This window comes from Ascaphus truei, chromosome 19 (genome assembly GCF_040206685.1).
Source record: "Ascaphus truei isolate aAscTru1 chromosome 19, aAscTru1.hap1, whole genome shotgun sequence".
In the NCBI taxonomy this organism is placed as follows: domain Eukaryota; kingdom Metazoa; phylum Chordata; class Amphibia; order Anura; family Ascaphidae; genus Ascaphus; species Ascaphus truei.
In genome coordinates, this window is record NC_134501.1 from 13,123,516 (window position 1) to 13,143,363 (window position 19,848).

At 42.3% G+C, this 19,848-nt stretch overlaps 1 protein-coding gene across 8 annotated transcripts; it reads right to left on the reverse strand.

Moving 5' to 3' along the window:
- On the reverse strand, window positions 1–19,579 carry AKTIP (AKT interacting protein). 8 transcript variants are annotated; one of them, XM_075576639.1, is made up of 10 exons: window positions 19,273–19,579; window positions 14,234–14,333; window positions 11,031–11,236; window positions 9,602–9,666; window positions 9,385–9,485; window positions 7,642–7,730; window positions 6,111–6,209; window positions 4,812–4,919; window positions 2,230–2,290; window positions 1–1,884 (listed from the first exon to the last, which is right to left on the reverse strand). In XM_075576639.1, exons 2-10 carry the CDS (start codon window positions 14,273–14,275, stop codon window positions 1,777–1,779), a joined length of 879 nt encoding a protein of 292 aa, XP_075432754.1. In that variant the 5' UTR covers window positions 14,276–14,333; window positions 19,273–19,579; the 3' UTR covers window positions 1–1,776. The 8 variants fall into 8 exon arrangements, with proteins under 8 accessions (XP_075432754.1, XP_075432760.1, XP_075432761.1 ...); XM_075576645.1 differs by lacking the exon at window positions 19,273–19,579 and adding an exon at window positions 19,102–19,229; XM_075576646.1 differs by lacking the exon at window positions 19,273–19,579 and adding an exon at window positions 17,022–17,490.
- Between the last annotated feature and the right edge of the window lie 269 nt (window positions 19,580–19,848).

Genomic DNA, 19,848 nt, shown 5'->3' on the forward strand with positions numbered 1-19,848 from the left:
TTAATGCTGGTGAAAAATGTTCACTCATTTATTGTAGGATGCAATGGTTCTAGTTAATGCAATGAAGAATTTCTGGGTACCGTAAACATAAACAGCAGTTAATTTTGGGTGCACGATTCAAGCAAGGACCCAATCCCTTCACGAAATGCATCTGTGGAAGCACCCACATTTCACCTTCTGGAGTCCCCGTAGCATGCTACGACTTCCTAGTTGCTATAGGGTACAATCCTTTTTTCTATGTTTGGTTTCATTAATCACTTTTAGTACAGTATCTTAGAGCAGCAGTCAGTCCTTTCAAGGGTCAAAAAACAGAAAAGTTTACTTTCATGCTATGGTGTCCTTTGGTATATGGGATTTTTTTTGTTTTATATTTATGGTGTAGTGGCCAAAAATAAGAGAAACACATTGGAACCAGTTTTGTTACATCATTGAAATGGAAGATTTCCAGTACTTTGACATGACTAACAAGGTAGGTACAACCTTAGAAGCGATGTTTTGTATCCAACTAAGAAAAAAACTCATTCAGTTTCTGGAGGGACTGCAGCTTTAAGTATCAGTGAGTATATTAAAAAAAGGTAACCAACACTTCATACATTGAGCCATTAATAACTACTGCAAACATTGTAGAGCATCAACTGTTTTTTGTTTAATATCTTCTTTTCTATGTCACTATCAAAAACACACATTAGTCAAAGTAGAATTATTTCTGTTAGGTAATCAAATGCTAAGGGAACCCCATAGATGCTGAATTTTATCCTTTTATTGAAGAAAAAACAAACAAACATTTTTGCTGAAGATAGGTGATTATATGTGGGTTGGGGGGCAGAAATGAAGTTCCCCATTTCTGCAGATTACAATGGCTTTCCATTAAGGACTGATGTGTGCCTCGGTGACAAACAGTGATGCTTTATAGCTTTTTTGGGTGCCGTGGTCAGCAATATGTTGTGTCAACCCTACAGAATCAAAAAAGTGTTTATCTAAAATTACTAGTTTCAAAACCATAGCCTCCCACCTTCCCCACAAAGTGATAGATGTGGAGTTAACAAGATATTTACAGTTTTATATATCCTAACCATATTTACAAAAGAAAGGCATTTTTTTTTTTAAAAACCGTTAAATACAACAGACCTTTGCTATATGTAGTGTATACCGAGTATAGCTTCTCAAACAAAGTTATACCCAGCCCCAAAAAGTTACGGGTCCTCCTGTACACCAGGGACCCCATGTCTGATTCAGTGACCCAAATCCTTCGCAGGTTCATACAAGTTTAAAAAAAAAAAAAAAAAAAAGTTTACTGCTCTCCACGTCTATCAAAACCCCTGGCTAAGGAAGCAACAAGCGGCATAGAACCATGCAGGAGACTTGCAAGGAAAGTTCCTATAACATTGTACACTTCATTAAACCATCCAACTCCCCAAATAAAAGACGAGAGATCAATTTCCACAGAACTGAAATATTCTGCTGCAGGAAGATCTCAGCCATGGAAATGCTGCATTATCAATAGGGGAGCGGGATTAAAAACCACACAAAAATAAAAATAAAACCCCTGACGTTAACTTGAGTATTCAGGAGTTAAAATGCAAATGCTTGCTGGAAATCCATGTTTTTTGTTTTTCCATGGATTTAAAAGACAAATCTTGTGGGAGAGATCTTGTGTGTTTCGGTCTGCCTTCCTCTTCCACCGTGTCCCCTCCATACAGTCATTGCCATAATTAGGTATTTACTAAGTCCACGTGTGTTGGTCGGCAGTCCTCAGTGGCGTTCAGTTAGCCAGCACTAGGTCTGCAAAGGATTCTCCTCTTTGCTGAAGGGTAGCACAGAGCCAGGTTTCACCCAAGAGAGACCAGATACCTGAAGACCTTTGCTTTGTTCTTCTGATTTATTCTAGGCAGAAACAAAAGATAAGCAAACAGCTGTTTAAAACCAGACCGTTATGACACACGGCCTATTAATCCTAATTGCTTGCAGGGGTTCAAAACAAACCCAAATCTACTTTGATTAAAAAAAATTTTTTTTTTTAAAAGCCTGTCTGACTTCATTCTGTGGGCATTTTGTTCCTCCTTATAGGATGGCCATTTGCTTATTGTCCATCAGAGCCACTTCAACTGCCATATGCCAGGAAGACCATATCAAACTTTTTTTTGTCCCCATTTCTCTTAATGTAGTCAGTTTTTTTAATCAAATATGAAAGCACCAGCGGCCACTCGCTAGCATTGCTGATATTGTTACCTTTTGTGCCAACATTTTGTCTCTGGCTTCATCGTGCAATACTGGATTCCAGGGAGAAAAACTAAAAAAGTATATATACACAAACACAAACATTAGCAATATACATGCAAATACAGGACAATAAAAATAGTGCAATATTAGACAAATATATTCTACAAAAGGGTACCATACAAATCCACACAAAATATAAAAAAGTTAATGCCAAAGGTCATCTCACAATGTTGTCAAGGTTTTCCATTGGCTGCCAGTGTGAGGCCGACCCCCAGAGGCCATATTGTTTCCACCATGCCAAGCTAACCCCAAAATCAGGCAAGTGCCAACGTCCAAGTAATCATTTAACACTGATCTGCTCAAGGCAAGGTATAAAAAAGACATTTATGGTTTGCAAGTCAGTCTTCCGCCATGAAAACGAAAGCATCAGGAGGAAGTCCGCTTAAAAAAGCAATACATTTAAAATGAGAAGTTAGGATGTGCCTGAACATAGTGGGCGAGGTTTGTCACACTTTGGGGCAAATGTAACTAACATCAATTAAAATATTACAAAGCGTTAACGAAGTGCAGGCCGTTTACAGCATGATGCACGTAAAAAGACGTGGTTAAGAATGATGAAATGCTGGGTTTTAGCAAATTTGGATGTGTGTCGATCGGTGTCTTTTTGCTTTTCAGAATATTTTATTATCACTTCAGGAAGAAATGTAAATGACGTTGTCACATCACAAAAAGGTGTCCTTTCAATGACTTGCTGGTTTCCCTTGACCAAGGATGGAGCAAAGGGTACAAGTTTGTACAGTCTGCAACATTCAGACTGCACACAACTTCCAATATTTTGCAACCTATAAAAGATTACAATTAGCAGTACTAGTTACTGGTACCACCACCAACAACCCATTCTCAAACACTTCAATTAAAAAAAAAAAAAAAAAAGTGTTCAATCTTTAGAAGGAAGGTAGGGTAGATATTTCTGGACCATCTAGTACCAATGGCCCTCACATTACCACTTTCAAGGTGTCCATGTTCTAATATTTATTGTAACTTTAGTTTGTTAGAACCAACACTAAATATATTTGTAACGAGCAGTTTATATTAAATCAGTATTAAGGATTGCAGAGTGAATAGGACTGGAGGAAATGCATGCATTTCAATTAGTAATTTACCACACATTTAAAACAGTCAGTTTCGCCAGGGAAGAAAGTGTACAATCGTTAGTCACGGGTAATGGGTTATAGGTCGGTGATAAGTCTAAGCAATTAAAACAATTATGTTACCGTAGTAACAAAATGCTGTGGAAGGGCTTATACTTTTACAATTTACTTGTGATAAAATGCTTTGGGTTTCCAGGCAAATTAATTGCCATGTATTGCCTTTAACTAAAATAAAAAACAAATACAGACAGCGCCCAGACAGTGAATGAAATGTCCAAGGAGTCCAAAGTATAGTCCAGTAAATGATGAATCAGGCTTCACTCAATGGATCCGTGATATGTGGGGAAAAAAAACGACAAGAAAATAATCATTATGTATACTGTAACATTACATGAAAACAAAACATGTAACAGAAGCTGATGAATAAAACTCATTTATTAATACAAGGATGCCTGTTGCAGTGGGTCATCAGGGGTTAAAACCAGAAACCTACTTACAGCAGGGCCGGAAATAAAAGCATGAGAACCCCTGAGGAAGTGACGTCGTCACGAAACGCGTAGGGTCAGGTCACGGCGCCTTGGAAGTACCGGAAGTGCGTCACGCGGTGGATCCTCTCACAAGCACACGAGTAGGAGTGTTCCCTGTGAAGTGCTGCGTCTGCTGGGTTTCGTGTGGACAACAGGAGGAGTGGACTACTCCCCCTTGTGCAGGTGTGTGCAGAGCATTTTTTCTTCGCCCAGAGGAACTCAATACCGCCTGGTGTTTCATGCTTGTATCTCCGGCCCTGTTGTAAGTAGGTTTCTGGTTTTAACCCCTGATGACCTGCTGCAACAGGCATCCTTGTATTAATAAATTAGTTTTATTCATCAGCTTCTGTGTTACATGTTCTATGTTGTGAGTTAGTATTGTTTTATGTTTTCATGTAATGTGTTTACAGTATACACTACGATTATTTTCTTGTCATTTTTTCCCACATATCACAGATCCATTGAGTGAAGCCTGATTCATCATTTACTGGACTATACTTTGGACATTTCATTCACTGTCTGGGCGCTGGTCTGTATTTGTTTTTGTTGTGCTCCTTCTGGTGCTGGTTCTACCAGTCCATACCTGGCTGCCCTAATTTCTTTATTCGGTTTATTCATTGTCCCTATTGGTATTATTATTTTAAGATTAGCGCTGTTAAGCACATTTTTGTTATTGCTTTAACTAAATCAGTTGAGATTTTAAAGCCAGGAGATCACTTTGCAATGGACACTAAATGTCAAATCATCTGATCACGTCTTATACTGTGCAATGATTAGTTTTAATGCAATATGTCATGACATCCGACGAAGCTTTGTCAGAAAACCCAGCAGATGTGCATTTACACACCTTATTTGCCACTTGCTCACGCAATACAGCGGTGTGTTATAGCAGAACGCACAATACTATACTTACATAATTGCATAGGGATCCTCTACTTTCGGCAGATCGAATAAGTGGCTGTTGCATAGTTTAACGCTGTCTGTGACTTTGCTTTTGAACAGCTGAATGTCCTTTTCATATCTGAGAAGAAAAATAATGTATATTATATATTAATATAGTCAATAATGCAACAGTTAGCACTCCTGTACAATCCAGTAAGTCCTGGTGCTTGTCTCATATGAAAAAGAGATAGGTACACTTTATTGAAAACTAAAAATCTGCATGCCGTCTCCTTATTACCAGACCTGCAGTAGGCAACTATACATTAAATACATATATAAACCTTTTATTATGTTAGTCTGAGAATTACTGTACATGCACACGGTGAACCAAAGGAGCTGGAGACTGTCAGAAGCAACTTATTTTACAAGCTAAAGATTCTCCCTCCCCTCCACCCTGTATAACAGTGTGCATAACATTTTTGCATGCACAAGTCCCTGCCCAGTCATTGACCAAGTTACTTGTGCTTCAGTAGGGATATCCTTAAAACCTGACCTGTTGGGGGTGGGGGGGGGGGGCGCGCTCGTGACAGCGCAGATGCACGTGTGCTAGGGAAGCTCTGTGCATGCCGCCACCAAACTTAACTATAAACCCCTAAATCGGCAGTTTTTCAGCCCACAGCAACAGCATTTGTTGCGGGGGATGCCCCCTAAGAGGGATATGAAGCCGAGGACCCCAGATTTGTCCCGCTAGAGCTGCAGACACAAAATCATTCTAATACTAAATGGTTGTTTCCTCCCCACCCCTCCCATGTTTGAAAATCTTAATAAAAATATAAAATTAAAAAAAATCCCTGACCTGTTGGTGACCCTTGCATTGGCCTACAACAAAATGTACTAGGAAAGACTACAGGAGCCCAGCATATACAGCTTGGAGGAGAGAAGGGAGACCAGACAAACGTGTCAATATTACTAGGGTTTTCAACAAGGTTGTGTCAGTGAATGAAAAGGTTGTGTTGGAACAGGCCATGCTCTGAAAGTGGAGGGCGGCAGGCTCAGGGAAAATGCAAGTGAACGTCATCTATAGAGTGGCGGCTTAATGGATTAATTTCTCAGAGGCAAATACAGCAAGTGAATTCAAAACTGCTTGGGACAGACATAGTCGGGCTATACAAAATATGAAGGAAAATCAAGGGATCCAACAGGGTCTGCTGATGTTTTAATGCCGATGGGAAACCAGGTGGGCTAAGAGGTTGTGATCCGCCTGCAGTTTCAAGATTTGGGGGGGGGGGGGGGGGGGGGAAGAGAGAAACGAGATAAGAAAACCACTCACAGCACTGCAGCTTCTGGATTTAAAGGACTAGTAGTGTCGATCTTGTAGAATATTCTGCGCGCGTACATCAGTACCTGCCATATGTGATTATGGTTTCTCCTGAGGGAAAAAAAAAAAAAAAACAATTCAATGTAAAAAAAAAACACAAACATGTTCACGAAGGTTATATTAAATTCAAAAACATGCTTTAAAAAAACAAACAAAATTAAATTCCAGTTACTCATTTACAGTCTTTTCTGGCTATGGCTTCAGATGTATTTTTAGCTCAATTAGTTTGCGGTCCTTCAATGCAACTGCCTCTGGCACGGAAGGTGTAAATAAAGACACTTGGTCATCACTCAAATCTCTTCCTTGAAACTACACTTTAGTGGTTTTGATTAGTTTGATCTCTGTATAGCAGCCAGAGTTCATTTGTCTCAGTCAATGAGTTGTATATATGCAATGTATATAGCGCTTCACAGCAGTAACACATGTGGCAGTCATACATAACAAATAAAGGGAAGAAGTGCGTTAGACATAAAACATTTAGGAAAAGGAGTCCCTGCTCCGAAGCTTACAATCTAATTGGTTGGTAGGAAGGACGTACAGAGACAGTAGGAGGGCGTTCTGGTGAGTGTGTCTGCAAGGGGCCAAGGTTTATGTATGGAGGTGTGAAGTATCAGCCATGGAGCTACTTGTATGCTTCCTTAAAGTAGGTGTGATTTAAGGTGGGTCTTAAAGGTGGATAGAGAGGGTGCCAGTTGGATATTGAGGTGAAGGGCATTCCAGAGGTGTGGGGCAGTCAGTGAGATAGGTTTAAGGCAGGAGAGGGCTTTAGCGGTAGAGAGAAGACATCCTTGAGCAGAACGCAAGAGTCGGGATGGTGCATAGCGAGAAATTAGGGCTGAGATGTAAGGAGGGGCAGAAGAGTGTAAAACTTTAAAAAAGGGAGGAGAATTGAGTGTGTGATATGGGATTTGATAGGAAGCCAGGAGAGACAACGAGACAGATTTCGGAAATAGAGTGATTCTGGCAGCAGCGTTTAGGATAGATTGTATAGGAGACAGGAAGGCCAGACAGCAGCAGGTTACAGTAGTTGAGACGGGAGAGAATGAGGGCCTGTGTCAGAGTTTTTGCAGTCGAGCAACAGAGGAAAGGGCGTATCTTGGTAACATTGTGGAGGAGAAAAAAACCCTACAGTTTTTAGCTACCTTTTGAATGTGAGAAAGGAGTAGAGTGTGACCCCTAGGCAGCATGCTTGTGCTACTGGGTGAATGATGGCACTTCCAACAGTAATGTGGAAGGAGGTAGTGGGGCCAGGTTTGGGAGGAAGTAGGAGGAGCTCTGTTTGTGCCATGTTAAGTTTTACTTGGTGGATGCCATCCAGGATGATATAGCCAAGAGACATTCAGAAACTTTAGTCTGTACAGCAGGTGTAAGGTCAGGGGTAGAAAAGTAAATGCCGTTTAGAGCGGCCTTTCAAGTCCTATTTACCTCTGCAGTAACAGGGCATCAGCAAAGAGAGAGGACAGTTTGATAGCCCAAAACTCACCTCCACTTAGCAAATGCTCGTTTCACATCCAGCTCCCCAGAGACTGGATCAACAAGAGGGTGGAAGACAGGGATGTCAAACACCAGGCGCTGAAAGGAAGAGAAATAAAGATACAAGTTACGATACCCACACAAGAACGAGCTTTGGTTCAAATGATTACTAAGCCCCTCTCAGCAAGTGACATAGTTGGAGTTTAAAATGTTTTTATCTGAGCAGCTCAGAATGAGTAGGTGGAACGGAAGGACTCTTCTTCCCTCCCCGTTGGTCATTGGAGATGGAGCGATCACAAGAGCCTTTGCACTCTTGTGCCACGGCCCCTCTTGCACTTAAAGTGTTAAACCAGTTAAAAAAAGGTCAACCAGACTAATAGATATTTGATGTGGGTTGTTTTTCTGGCTCATAACAGTCTGGAAAACTTGTTACAATAAAGCTCTTTTCTTCCAATACTGGCTGAATTACTTTGCTGGCACATGTGCTGAATAGCTTCAAATAAAAAGCTTGATTCTTGTCAAGATGCCTGGGAACTTCGGACAGCCAGAACATATCCTTCTGTGGTATGCTGTCCAAAGCAAATCCATGGCCGTTCTGCATAATCTGCAATAACCAAGCCTCTGAGCAACATATCCCTGAAAAGAAAAGTTCTTCCTCCAACCAGGAGGTATTGTGAGCGATGGGAGTCTGCTGTATCATCCATACCTTTTAAGGTTCACAACATGCAAATAAGTGGTGTGTAGGCTGCCCCCATGGTTGAGTACTGTTTTAGTGCACACTACTGTACATTTTACAGTCCATGGGATTGTGGAAGAAACCAACTACAAGGAAATGGTTTGTTCTAAAAGCCGTTCTAGGCACAGCTGGGTCCTTTAAGGGGATTGTGTCATTGCATAGGGTCTAGCATATATGCACACAGTCAGACTGGGCATTCGCCAATTATTGTAAAAAGTATTAGGGTGCTAACCCTCCAGGGGATAATATAGGGGGGGGGGGGGAGAGATCAAAAAGATGGACAGGCAATTCTCATAGCAAAAGAGTTGTATTAGCTGAACATTTTGGCCCATATATGAGCCGCTCTCGAGCTTTTGAGAAAGGCTCATGTATGGGCCAAAACATTGAGCTTAAAAAAAAAAAAAAAAAGTTTTAACACCCCCTACTCAGGACGCAGCCATGCTTTATTGAGGTCTTATGATTTGGTGAACAGAAGAGGGCCTGGCTTTCTTCTGTGACCCAAAGACGACAGTGTTAATGCCTTCCCCAACAACAAGGTCCATGACTGGTCTCAATTCATTTGAGACCCTTGTTGGCGTCAGCATTGACATTCTCAGGCATTTCCTTAATCTCTTCCTATTCATCCGACAAGGATTCTTCCCAATCGGAGTAGATGGTGCCTGGTAGGTCAGTGTCTTGCAAATGAGACCTAGAACATTTTAGCCATGCCTCCTTAGTCTGGTTTCTAGATGGCCTATAATTCAGAAGACCGAGACTCAGAATATTGTGCTCATGAGCACCGACAGGGGCAGACATGGAAGAGGTTTTTTGGCAGTCACAGCAGCATACAAACACCGAATTAAACCCCTGCCACTGGTAGAGAAACCACCCTTAAAAATAAATAAAAAAAATAAAAAGGAGTCGGTCTCTCCCGAGCCTTGTGATAAGATGTGACCTCACAACCCAGGTACTGCCTAATACTTTGGGGGGGGGAAGGTGTGGGGGAGGTTGCAAATCTGAAGTCCCTCTTTCACTCACCGGACACTCTCCATCAGGATAATTATCAGGAATATACACAGTGAATTTGAACACTCCGTCCTGGTAAAGCCCATGCCTTATAAATATGACTCCAAACCACACTGAAAGACAACAGATTAAGCACATTTACTAGTAGTGTTGAATGTCACAATAATTTTCTTGCTGCTGAACTTCAGTGAGAAGAAAAATAAATGTAAAAAAAAAAAAAAAGCCTTACTTAATGCAGAGCGGTAGGACGGCTGCACATACACCCCTGGGAGCTTCTGCTTCACCACCAACGTGCTGTTGAGATAAAGAGATGCTCATCAATTGGAAGAAAATGGGGGAAACTCAATTGGTATTCAGGTACAAGTATTGCAAGAGGTAATAAATAGGTTTGTGTTACGGTTTCAATTCCCTTTCCAGAGTATTTCTTATGATCCCAATAAAGTTCTGAAAGAACTGGAATGTTCTTGCAATAAAGGTTATTCATTACAGTAAGCCAGAAGTGGTCAACGCCAGCCCTCAAGGGCCTCCAACAGGCCAGGTATTAGTGAAATCCCTGCTTCAGCACAGTTGGGTCACAGTGGTTCAGTCAATGACTGAGCCACCTGTGCTATCCTTAAAACCTGACCTGTTGGGGGCCATCCCTGCAGTAGGGCATGGCCTATATGCAGTTAAAGCCTCTCTCGTGCTTAGGCAACCAGGCTGTAAAGAAATACTAGCACTGTAATTGTTAAAAATGGTACAAAAAAATTACACGTAGCAACTTAGCTGCTATCTGGATACATCCTTGCCCAGCATCAGAAACAAAATATGGTTTATATGTCAAATGGAAGAAATGACCAATTTGAAAGACATGCCAAAAATTCCAAAGGGTCTGGCAGGCCTGACCCCTTCCATGCAGGCAGCAATTCTCTGCATCCCACTACAATTCTTCTTTCATTCCCACCCATCTGCCTCTTGCTTGTCTCCGTCCCAGGCAGAGAGTGGATGAGGGAGCCCGATTGGGGGTCATCTCAGTGTCTGCACAAGATTTACCTCCCCGGCCACACGTGCCGCCCCCCGCCCCCCCCCCCCCCCCATTGCCCAGATACCCAATGTGTATAAAGCTGTTATGCCTCTATCTAACCCCCATGATGTGAAGGCGTTCCCCAACTCCACCGCCCACACAGGTTTTATTTGTGAAATTCTGAAAACCTTCAATAAAATTTGAGTTGGGAACAAAAAACAGTTCAGGAACTCAGTCTTTGTAGCGATATGAAAGCCTTACGTCATATAAGAGAGGGTAAAATGTTGTGTCTGTATCACCCTTAAAAAGAACCACAAGTTTGTCAATAGTAAATCCTATGGCTGGAGGGGCAGACTTGAGGGCATTTAGCCACCGTCTCACGGTCGCAACCTGCTCTAGGGGGAAGGAAACCCTAATGGAGCCAAATCTCCGTGCACTCACTGGGAAAGATCTACTCACTCACTTACCCGAAAAGCTGAAACTAAATGCAATAAGGGAAGTCTAACCGTTTAGTACCTAAAAAAAAAAAAGCTTGATATCTTACATGTCTTATTAAATTGGAGATGGGCACTATTTGCAGAGATCTAAACACCCACACTTACAGGAGAGGCAAAGTCTATACTTGTGTGAAGGGCAAAATAAATGCACAACTTACAACTCGGCCAGAAGAGAGTACTCCAGGTAAAAAGGACCATAGGATGCATGGGTTCCATTGGAAGACTGCACCGTGGGAGCTGGCGAGATGGGCTTGGTGATAGGCACTGCATTCTTGGGTATAGAAGGAAGCTGCTTTTTGGTAGAAGAGGCGCGAGGGGGGCTGATTTTTTTATCTCCCGCTACACACTCTTCGCTGTCCGGTCTCTGCCAAACAATAAGGAGAAACGTTAATCCCTTCCCTGCCAGGGAGCTCAACAAAGGGAATTAAAGGAGCACGCCAAGGGACAGTATTTTTTTTTTTTAATAGGTTTGAAACAGGGAGTCTCCAGAGCTGGAACACGTTTATTTCAGCTCCAGGGACCCCCTGCTTCCAGAGATAATTATCTCCGTAGGTGCTGTCAGTAAGAGGCTGGGAGGGGTTTTTAAATCCAGTTCTTTAATGGGCGATTCCAACATAATGTACCGAGTACGTAATACAGTGGAGTACTATGGGAGAAGCAGATAGCTTTGCCTGCCTCCAAATTGTTGTGTAACCGCTTTACAGAATCACCCTCCAACCTCTGAAAGTTTTTGCACATTCTCTGCATTGTGAACAAATGGATTGCGTTTATTTGGTACCAAATGTACAGTGCGATTGCCACCGTTTCTGCAATAACGATATATATCAGATGGGAAACCCTTGCATATATAGATTTTAACATCTATAATAATCGCCAGCACTAAATGTCATTCAGTGTCATTCTGTAGAGATCACCAAAAAGTCAAAGTACAATCTGTGATTGTCCCTGCGGTCTACAATGAGTAAAGCCATTACATTCCCACCAATCTGTATCCGAGAACAGGTTTGCAAACCTTCCTAACCCCATATAGATATGGGATTGGGGATGCTCACAAACATTTACAGGATGGAGAAACTATTCAAAATATCTTCCAACATTGTTAGGAGAAACAGAGGTAACCCAGCAGGATCTAGAAAGAGTAATTGTCGGCCCTATGGGATGCAACAGGAACAATAGGTTGCAAAAATGGGAACAATTGTGGGTGCATGGTTCATACCAGAATGCCCTGAGGTTTCGTTTGAATGACCTGATCCCTTTCCGGGTTTTGGAAGGGGGAGGCCTCCATTTTAAAATGTGTAAATGTTATTGCTTTGGTGATATATTATGAATGAAAACATTAGTGTATTGTACCCATTGACATGTATGAAATTGAATGATTGATGCATCTTATGTAATTATTGGGACATTTTTATTTTCCCCTGACAATATATGTATGGCTATTGAGGATGAACCTAGATGTATGGCAGATTTGGATTCTTGCTGTATGTTGTGTAATTATAGGGGTGCGCTTTCCCTTTTATGGAAGGGTGAATGGGGAGGGGGCGATGGTGGCGAGTGACATATTAGGGGTTAATCTATACTCCATCACTGACACCCATGATGAAGTGATCAATTAGCAAAGCTTTGGTGAGTGGGGATTCTCAGATTCCGTCAGTGAGACACGGCTCCAGCTGCCTTTTCCGTGAGTACACAATCTTTTGAGAACACGTCACCTGGCTCCCAACCAGTCTGTGGAAACCACCATAGCGAGTGGGGCTGATGAGTTGACTTTTTGGTGACCTAAGACTACATGGAATGGCGTTTGGTGCGGATGCTGGCAATTTTAATCTTTATACGCAAGTGATTATTGCAGTTTGTGTTCTGACAGTATACGTATTCATTCTCCGTTGTGCATCTTCACGTTTGCGTGCACAGATATTTAAACCTTCAGTGACGCAGGCAGCTGATGGCAACAAAGACCCTGGACTATATTCATGGACAATTTAGCACTGTTCCAATTTTGGAATGACAGTTTAGCATATGGCTTTTTTTTGCAAATTAAATTAACAAGCAATGGATAAATCGAGCTCTCCATCTTAAAAAAAAAAAAAACAAAAAAAACCCTTAAGCACTGACTCAGAACTCCAACAAGAAATATTAGTCAGAACTTTGGACTGCAACATGGTGTAATTGAAGCCACCAGCTACTGTATCAGGTTTTGCACAAACAAGTCTGCCTGCAAGAGAGATTTGAATGTGAAACCTTCTAGCAGCAATGTGTCATGTCTGCACAGCACCGAGTCAGGACTAGAACTTTCTCATGACACAGCTATACAATACACTAATAATGACACAGGGTCAAAGGGCAGGGGGAAAGCATGATCAGAGTAAACCTTTTGAAACGGCCTCTATACATTTGGGGAACATTTAGGGATCCTGCCGATGTGATCAACGGATGTGCTTACACTGTAAAAAGTGGATCAACCTACAGCAGAGTTGAACAGAGAAACATGAAAATATTCATATATTTAACCTCTTTATAATGTAATATAAATTTGCCTATGTCAAGGAGATTAAAAATAATGCTTTTAACATGGGGGGGGGGGGGGGGCGGCAAGACACAAACAGGAGGGGGAAAAAAAAAAAAACCCCGCTTCTGGGTGGGGGAGGACACACACACACTGTTCTCAGAAGGCAACATATATTCTCTTAATGGTATTTTTACGTTCAGAACCATTTCATCCAAGTGAATAGAACATATTGCAGTATAAAGGAACAATGCATTGCAGGGAAGGGATGAGGACAGGGGTCCTCAACTTTAGTCCTCAAGACCCCCCCCACCCCTCCAGGTTAGGGTTTCGGGATATCCCTGCTTCAGCACAAGTGGCACAGTCGAAGTGCTGAAGCAAGGATATCCTTAAAACCTGACCTGTTGGGTCATCTTGAGGACTGGAGTTGACAACCCCTGGATTAGGAAGTCATGGTCACCGCCATTTTTTTTTTGCTTCTGAAGACCCCTCCACTTAATACAATAAAATGTTTTATTAGTGGGCGAATTCATACTATAACTAGTGGACATCCTAGTTAGGTGTACATGTACCCTTTGTCATATGTCAATCTTTGCGGGGTTTTTTGTTCCCCCTTTCATTTCAGAAGGTAATGAAGGAGAGGAGAGAAAAAACGGAGCACTACATCCAGTGCTGGCAAGCCAGTGAATAACGACAAGAGTTCGTTCCCACAATGAAAATGAAAGCTAATTTAATGTAAAAATTGTAAAAATACAAACAAAAAACACCAACGCGTTTCGGACTATAGATAACCCTTTTTCTACAGAGCACCATAGAACATTTTTTCGCATTTCAGAAGGTAGTCTGGTTTCCTACCTTACGTACAGAACCTGACGACATGCTCCAGAAAGGATTCATAACTTGAGCTTTAAAGCAGACTGCAACTTCACGGCCCCCTGGGGATCAGCCTCCTTTACTGCAACACAAAGAGGTTGGTTGGAGTCAGTCCTATTTTAATGCAGAATACTTTAATCACAGATGCACCCTGCCAAAGCCTCTGGATGGCAGAGAATCTCACTGTACCACTGATGGGAGGTCCACAAAACATACAGATGTACAAACTGCCCGGAGACACGGCTGAAAAAGCGTCAAGTTGCGGCTCCGGAGATAGTGCTTCCACAGCGTGATGGGGAAGCCATGATTCCGGATTGGACCACTCACCACTTTAATCCTCTGGCGCCTGGGCAGTTGCCGTTCCATGACGTCAAAAAAAACGCAAGTCTTACAACATCTGTATTGATCCCATTTGCTGACTGTACTGGCCAAGCTCTGCAGAAGAGCTTTGTGACTGGCACTGCAATCATGGGTATAAAAGGAAGCATTCTCCCTTTACATAGAGGATTAATCAATGCAAGAAGTATACAAGTGAAAAGGAGCTCCCAGCAGAACGTCTAATTATGAATCATGCTTTAATAAGCACAGAGCACACTGAAATAATGTCAGGGTTAAGAATGGTCAAGGCTTTTAACAAATAACAGCATTCAGCACACAAAAGCAGCAATCCAGCAACCCCTTCACTGCCGGTGGTTAATCAGCCTTCAGGCAGGCAATTCTCTTTTCTACAGTGTTGGACAGAAGAATGAAGCACGCCTAATGTAGGTAGAGGGAGCTGCATTTTAACACCAGGCTGTATTCCCAAGGCAGCCTTTTGATCACTGCGTTTCTTCCATTAACATAAATTAATGGTGTCCATCAGTTTAGTTATTAGTAACTAAATAGGTCAAGACAGATTGAAATGGTCAATATCAACACTGTGGAAAGGATCCTCAAACTAAGAACAGAATATGGCAAGAACTATATGTTCCTCATCTCGTTAGAATGTAGATCATTATACAGTGTTGGAATGTGGAACAATGTACAACATCACTACCCGGTCACTAGATAAACTGCTTTATCTGAAGCAGGCCAAAAATTTCCTAGTAATAAAGTAGTGAATGGAAACATTACATATCCACATAAAAAAAACTATAATGTACATGTGTATACATTACAGTTTGCCGTTATATCCTCCAGTTGTGAAAGGGCCCTTTAACGCTGCAAACACGTGTGAACATAACAGCTTCCCAATTACTATGCTATCCACAAATGAGCGAGACCAACAGAATCCCAATTAAATAAATAGGACACACCTCATTTGTAGATGTGCATCAGTGACTACACTGAGCAAGATTTAGACACGATATTTTAGGAAAGGTATGTGAACTGGGCAATGACGGCTGAGAACGAGGGGTGTATCAGCTAGTGGTCAGGAATGCACTTAAACACACACAAGAATTCCCCCACACCCAGACTCAGCTGTCTTTAAAGGAGGTAGTGGCTGCTTTTGCAGGAACTTTTTTGTAACCCTGGGGAATCTGCCGAGATACCTTTGTCCCCCCCCCCCAAAAAAAAAAAAAAAATAAATAAATAAAAAAAAGATTAAAAGTGTGAAATCTGGGGAACCAACTAAACCGCTAACAAACCTATAGGGTAAACTTCAATAACTACAGCGTAAGCTTTTAAATAGATACCCCAAAAACACACAATTCAAGTCTGCAAAAGGTGCAGGCCATTGAAGCCAAGGTTAATTAGGGTCAGAGGTTTCACAGCAGATGGTAAAATGGAAATACTAGGTGGGCCAAGTCTCATCGGCCATCAATGTTTATGTCAAAGCCGCATCATACAAGATCAATACTGCAGATATAGCCAAACGTGTGCACACATTAAAATACTCTTCTGGTTTTAGAACATAAAAACACACTGAAGATCAGACCTAGCAACACCACAATTTGTTCTGCTTCACCTCAAAGCAAATGGGTTTTCTGCAACAGAAATATTCTAGATTATAAAACAAATGCCAGCTGAACCCTGAAAAGCTGTCTGCATTGTATTGGGTTAACCGCTCTATTCCACCCGCCTGTTTCTCTCCCCACGTACCTCCATGGAAAGCCTGGCAGGCAGACACAAACACAGGGCTATTTAATTACATCTGCAGCCAGAACAGGTTGTGCTAGTGACTGCAGTAACGTGGAGTCGTTTTGCAGCAGCTAATAAATTCTTCATTCCTTCTTGCTGCAACATTTATAGCTGATTAACAATCCCCAGGCCTTCTACAAAACAGATCCAGGCAGGACATCCTATGCAGATTAGCTTCACACCTGGTTGAAGACATTGTTTTTCAGGTGTTTTTTTTTAGCTCAGGCACTACACAGACACAATTCCCCTATTTAATATAGTGACAAGCAGGTTAGTGTACAATTAATAACCATTCATGTAAAAGAAAGCAAATTCAAATATAATGATGCATTTGCCACTGCTCACTATACTAAATAGATGATAGTGAATGACAATCCCCCAAGATCTTGTACACGTTGATAAAGCAAATGCTGAAAAGGACATAGCTGCCCCTTCTTTACTGTAAAGGACACACACACGCGGAGTCCTGCATTTTTGAAGACAATCTGCATTGAAGAGCTTACAATCCAACTTTGGTTCCTGAGGATGAGAAAGTGGCTTAGACCAAGCTCTTCAGGACAGGTACTCTTTATCCCTGTATATATATATCGTGTGAATTATTTCCGTAAAGCACCATGTACATGGAGGCGATATATCAAGACATACTTGCCCATGGTCACAACAGGGAGAGCAGACAATGGGAGTCGAGCCGACAGACTGTTCCTACAACAGACTTCTTTATCCCACGGTATAGGCTTTGAGAAAATGAGATGCCACAAGAATTCCCCAGCTTAGCTCAAGGTTTCTGTTTTTTGCAGTGAAAGAGTCCCCAGAAACACAACGCATTGTAACACCATCCAGTGCTACTGCAGTAGCTCATGTCATTGTTTTCCCTACTATATTTGCCGTCACGATCTGTTTTGAAGCTACTGTATGCAGCCCATAGCTCAGGGAAATGTGTCTCACATCCTGCTTGAGATCTATTAAACTTGCAATTGCAAAGTCATTATTGCAGTGAAGTGGATCAACTCCACACTTAAAATTAGGCGTATTCAGCATTTACGGTGTGAAGAAGTTCTAATTTTGTGATTGGTTTGTTCACATGCATTGACACAGCAAACCCTGTATTACACAATCCTACTAAACCACCAACACATCTCAACCACCATGCAGTAGAAATACATTTGCAGTCTTCTGTATTTATCTCTGAGCAGTGCTTATGTCAACGCCTAGGAAAGCAATCTTCTTGCAAGGTGAAAAGAGATTGTGCAGTTAGTTGGTGATACCAACAAAACAAATATCCCCTCCAATTTTTATAAATTATTTTTTTTCACCCCCACCCCGAACAGCTTACAACCTATATTTGGTACCCGGGGCACAGGGGGATAAAGTGACTTGTTCAATGATACAAGAAGAGCAGACACAAATTCAAACCAGGGCCACCCACTTCAAAAAAGTTGGATTCTTACCACTATGCTATATCGGTCAAAATGAAATTTAACTGAAAAGTCCTGATTTTTAAATCATTGAGACTACTGAAGTCTGAGGTTGATACTAAAAGTCACCAAGACTCAAAATCTGTGACAGTTGGATATCCAACAGAAGAGTGCTTCATAAAGCACGTTTGTAGATTAGCCTATATACTAGGTAACAGCTGAAAGTCTTCCATGCCTCTGCACATCAAGCTATGGAGGATTAATCATCCGTGAATATTAGGGTGTCTGATGAACAGTTGGCTAATCACGAAGAGAGTTAAGGTTACTGGAAGGAGGCAAGAAAACAAGAGTGGTGAATGGAGGTGGTATGGAAGGATGAATTAATAATTAGCTCAGTGATCACATCATGGCCATAAAGCACCTGAACACAGTCCAAAACTCACTATTAATAGTCAGTGACACAGGGGAAGTCCTTTCCCAACCCCCCCTCCCCACATGCATCAGGCAACCAGCAAAATCTATAGAACATGACATGTGCAAGTCTCCCAGCTATGAGTTATATAAAAATACCAATTATATAGTTATTACCCCTTCCAGGGGCCAAACAGTGATGCTAAACAATACAACCTCATCTTTACAAACTTGTTTTTTTTTTTTTTTGTTTTTTTTTAAATAAAATGGCTTGTTTTTGAAAGACTGGTTTGCTTAGCACAAATATAAGATTTTAGTAAAATGTTGGTCCTCAAGGTAGAATACAGTTCATGTAATTACACACCTACTTTTTTTAGCCCCTGTGATCACTGCCCCCCCCCCCCCCTTTGATACCATAGGGGCTTGGTGAGGAATGGCATATAATTAGTATATTTAACCCTTTCACTGTCACAGGAGCCAACACAACTTAAATGCAATTCATATTTTTTTTGGTACATTTTTGTTGCCAAATGGGACTGGCAGCAGCAAGTACAGTATACCAAACCCCGAGTTTGGTGTAAGAAAGGTTGCTGATAATACAGTGCCATTTACAGATACTAGAGAGTATAGGGCAACGAGCAACATGCAACAAAAAGGAGAGTGTGTGTGCAAGTTCTTCAGTACAGGTACTAACGTTTACTTTTATGGCTGAAGCGCATTATGTCATGTGTATGGGGCCATGTACATGACACGTACATGACACGTACATGACACGTACATGACACGTACATACACACACACACACACACACACACACACACACACACGGTAAATACTGCGGATGTAAATATAGTAGGCTCAGTCTGCTGCAAGACCTGGGGTGCAACCACAAGTGTCAATCACCAGCATCTCCGAAGCTGATTGGTCGCGACGGTAACCAGCAGCCGGGACAAGAGCGCAGATTGGTCGCCCAAATGCCAGCAGGTATAGGACACGCCCCGCAGTCCCGGGCTCACGGATAGATCCTCCCGCCTGGGATACCGCGGTGGCGGCGGGGTGACAGCGCCCGCTTACCTCCGCTATCTCATGTCCGGGCCAGCTCAGTCCGTCACGCCGCTGCGTTATGATGTGCGGGGCACCAGCTTTATCCGCTCCAGCATCGCGTCACTCCACTACCAGCCGCTTCCGCCCCTTAGCAACGGATATCCTCTCCACCCGTCGCCATGGAGACGGGCCAGACCTCCCGCAAGCGCTGATTGGTGCGGCGGGCTGTCAGTCTTTTCCCGTGGTTGACGCGGGCTGCCAGGGAGAAGGAGCGGAGGGGGTGGAGGGAGAGACCGGTTTGATAAGCGGTAATGGCACGCAGCTGTGAGGATACACGGGGCGGGAACTGGAGAGACGGTGACTGGCAGAGGTGGGCGCGGAGAGACGGTTTGCGATGATTGGTTAATTGTGCTATCACTCATGAAAGCCAAGGGGGGGGGAGGGGTCATACACGACTGACATGCTAGGGGGAGGAGTCTCATACATGACTGACATAATAGGGGAGGAGCCGTATTGATGACAGACGTAGGGGAGGGGCCTTGTGCATGATTGACATACTAGGGGAGGGGCCTCATACATGATTGACATAATAGGGGATGGGCCTCA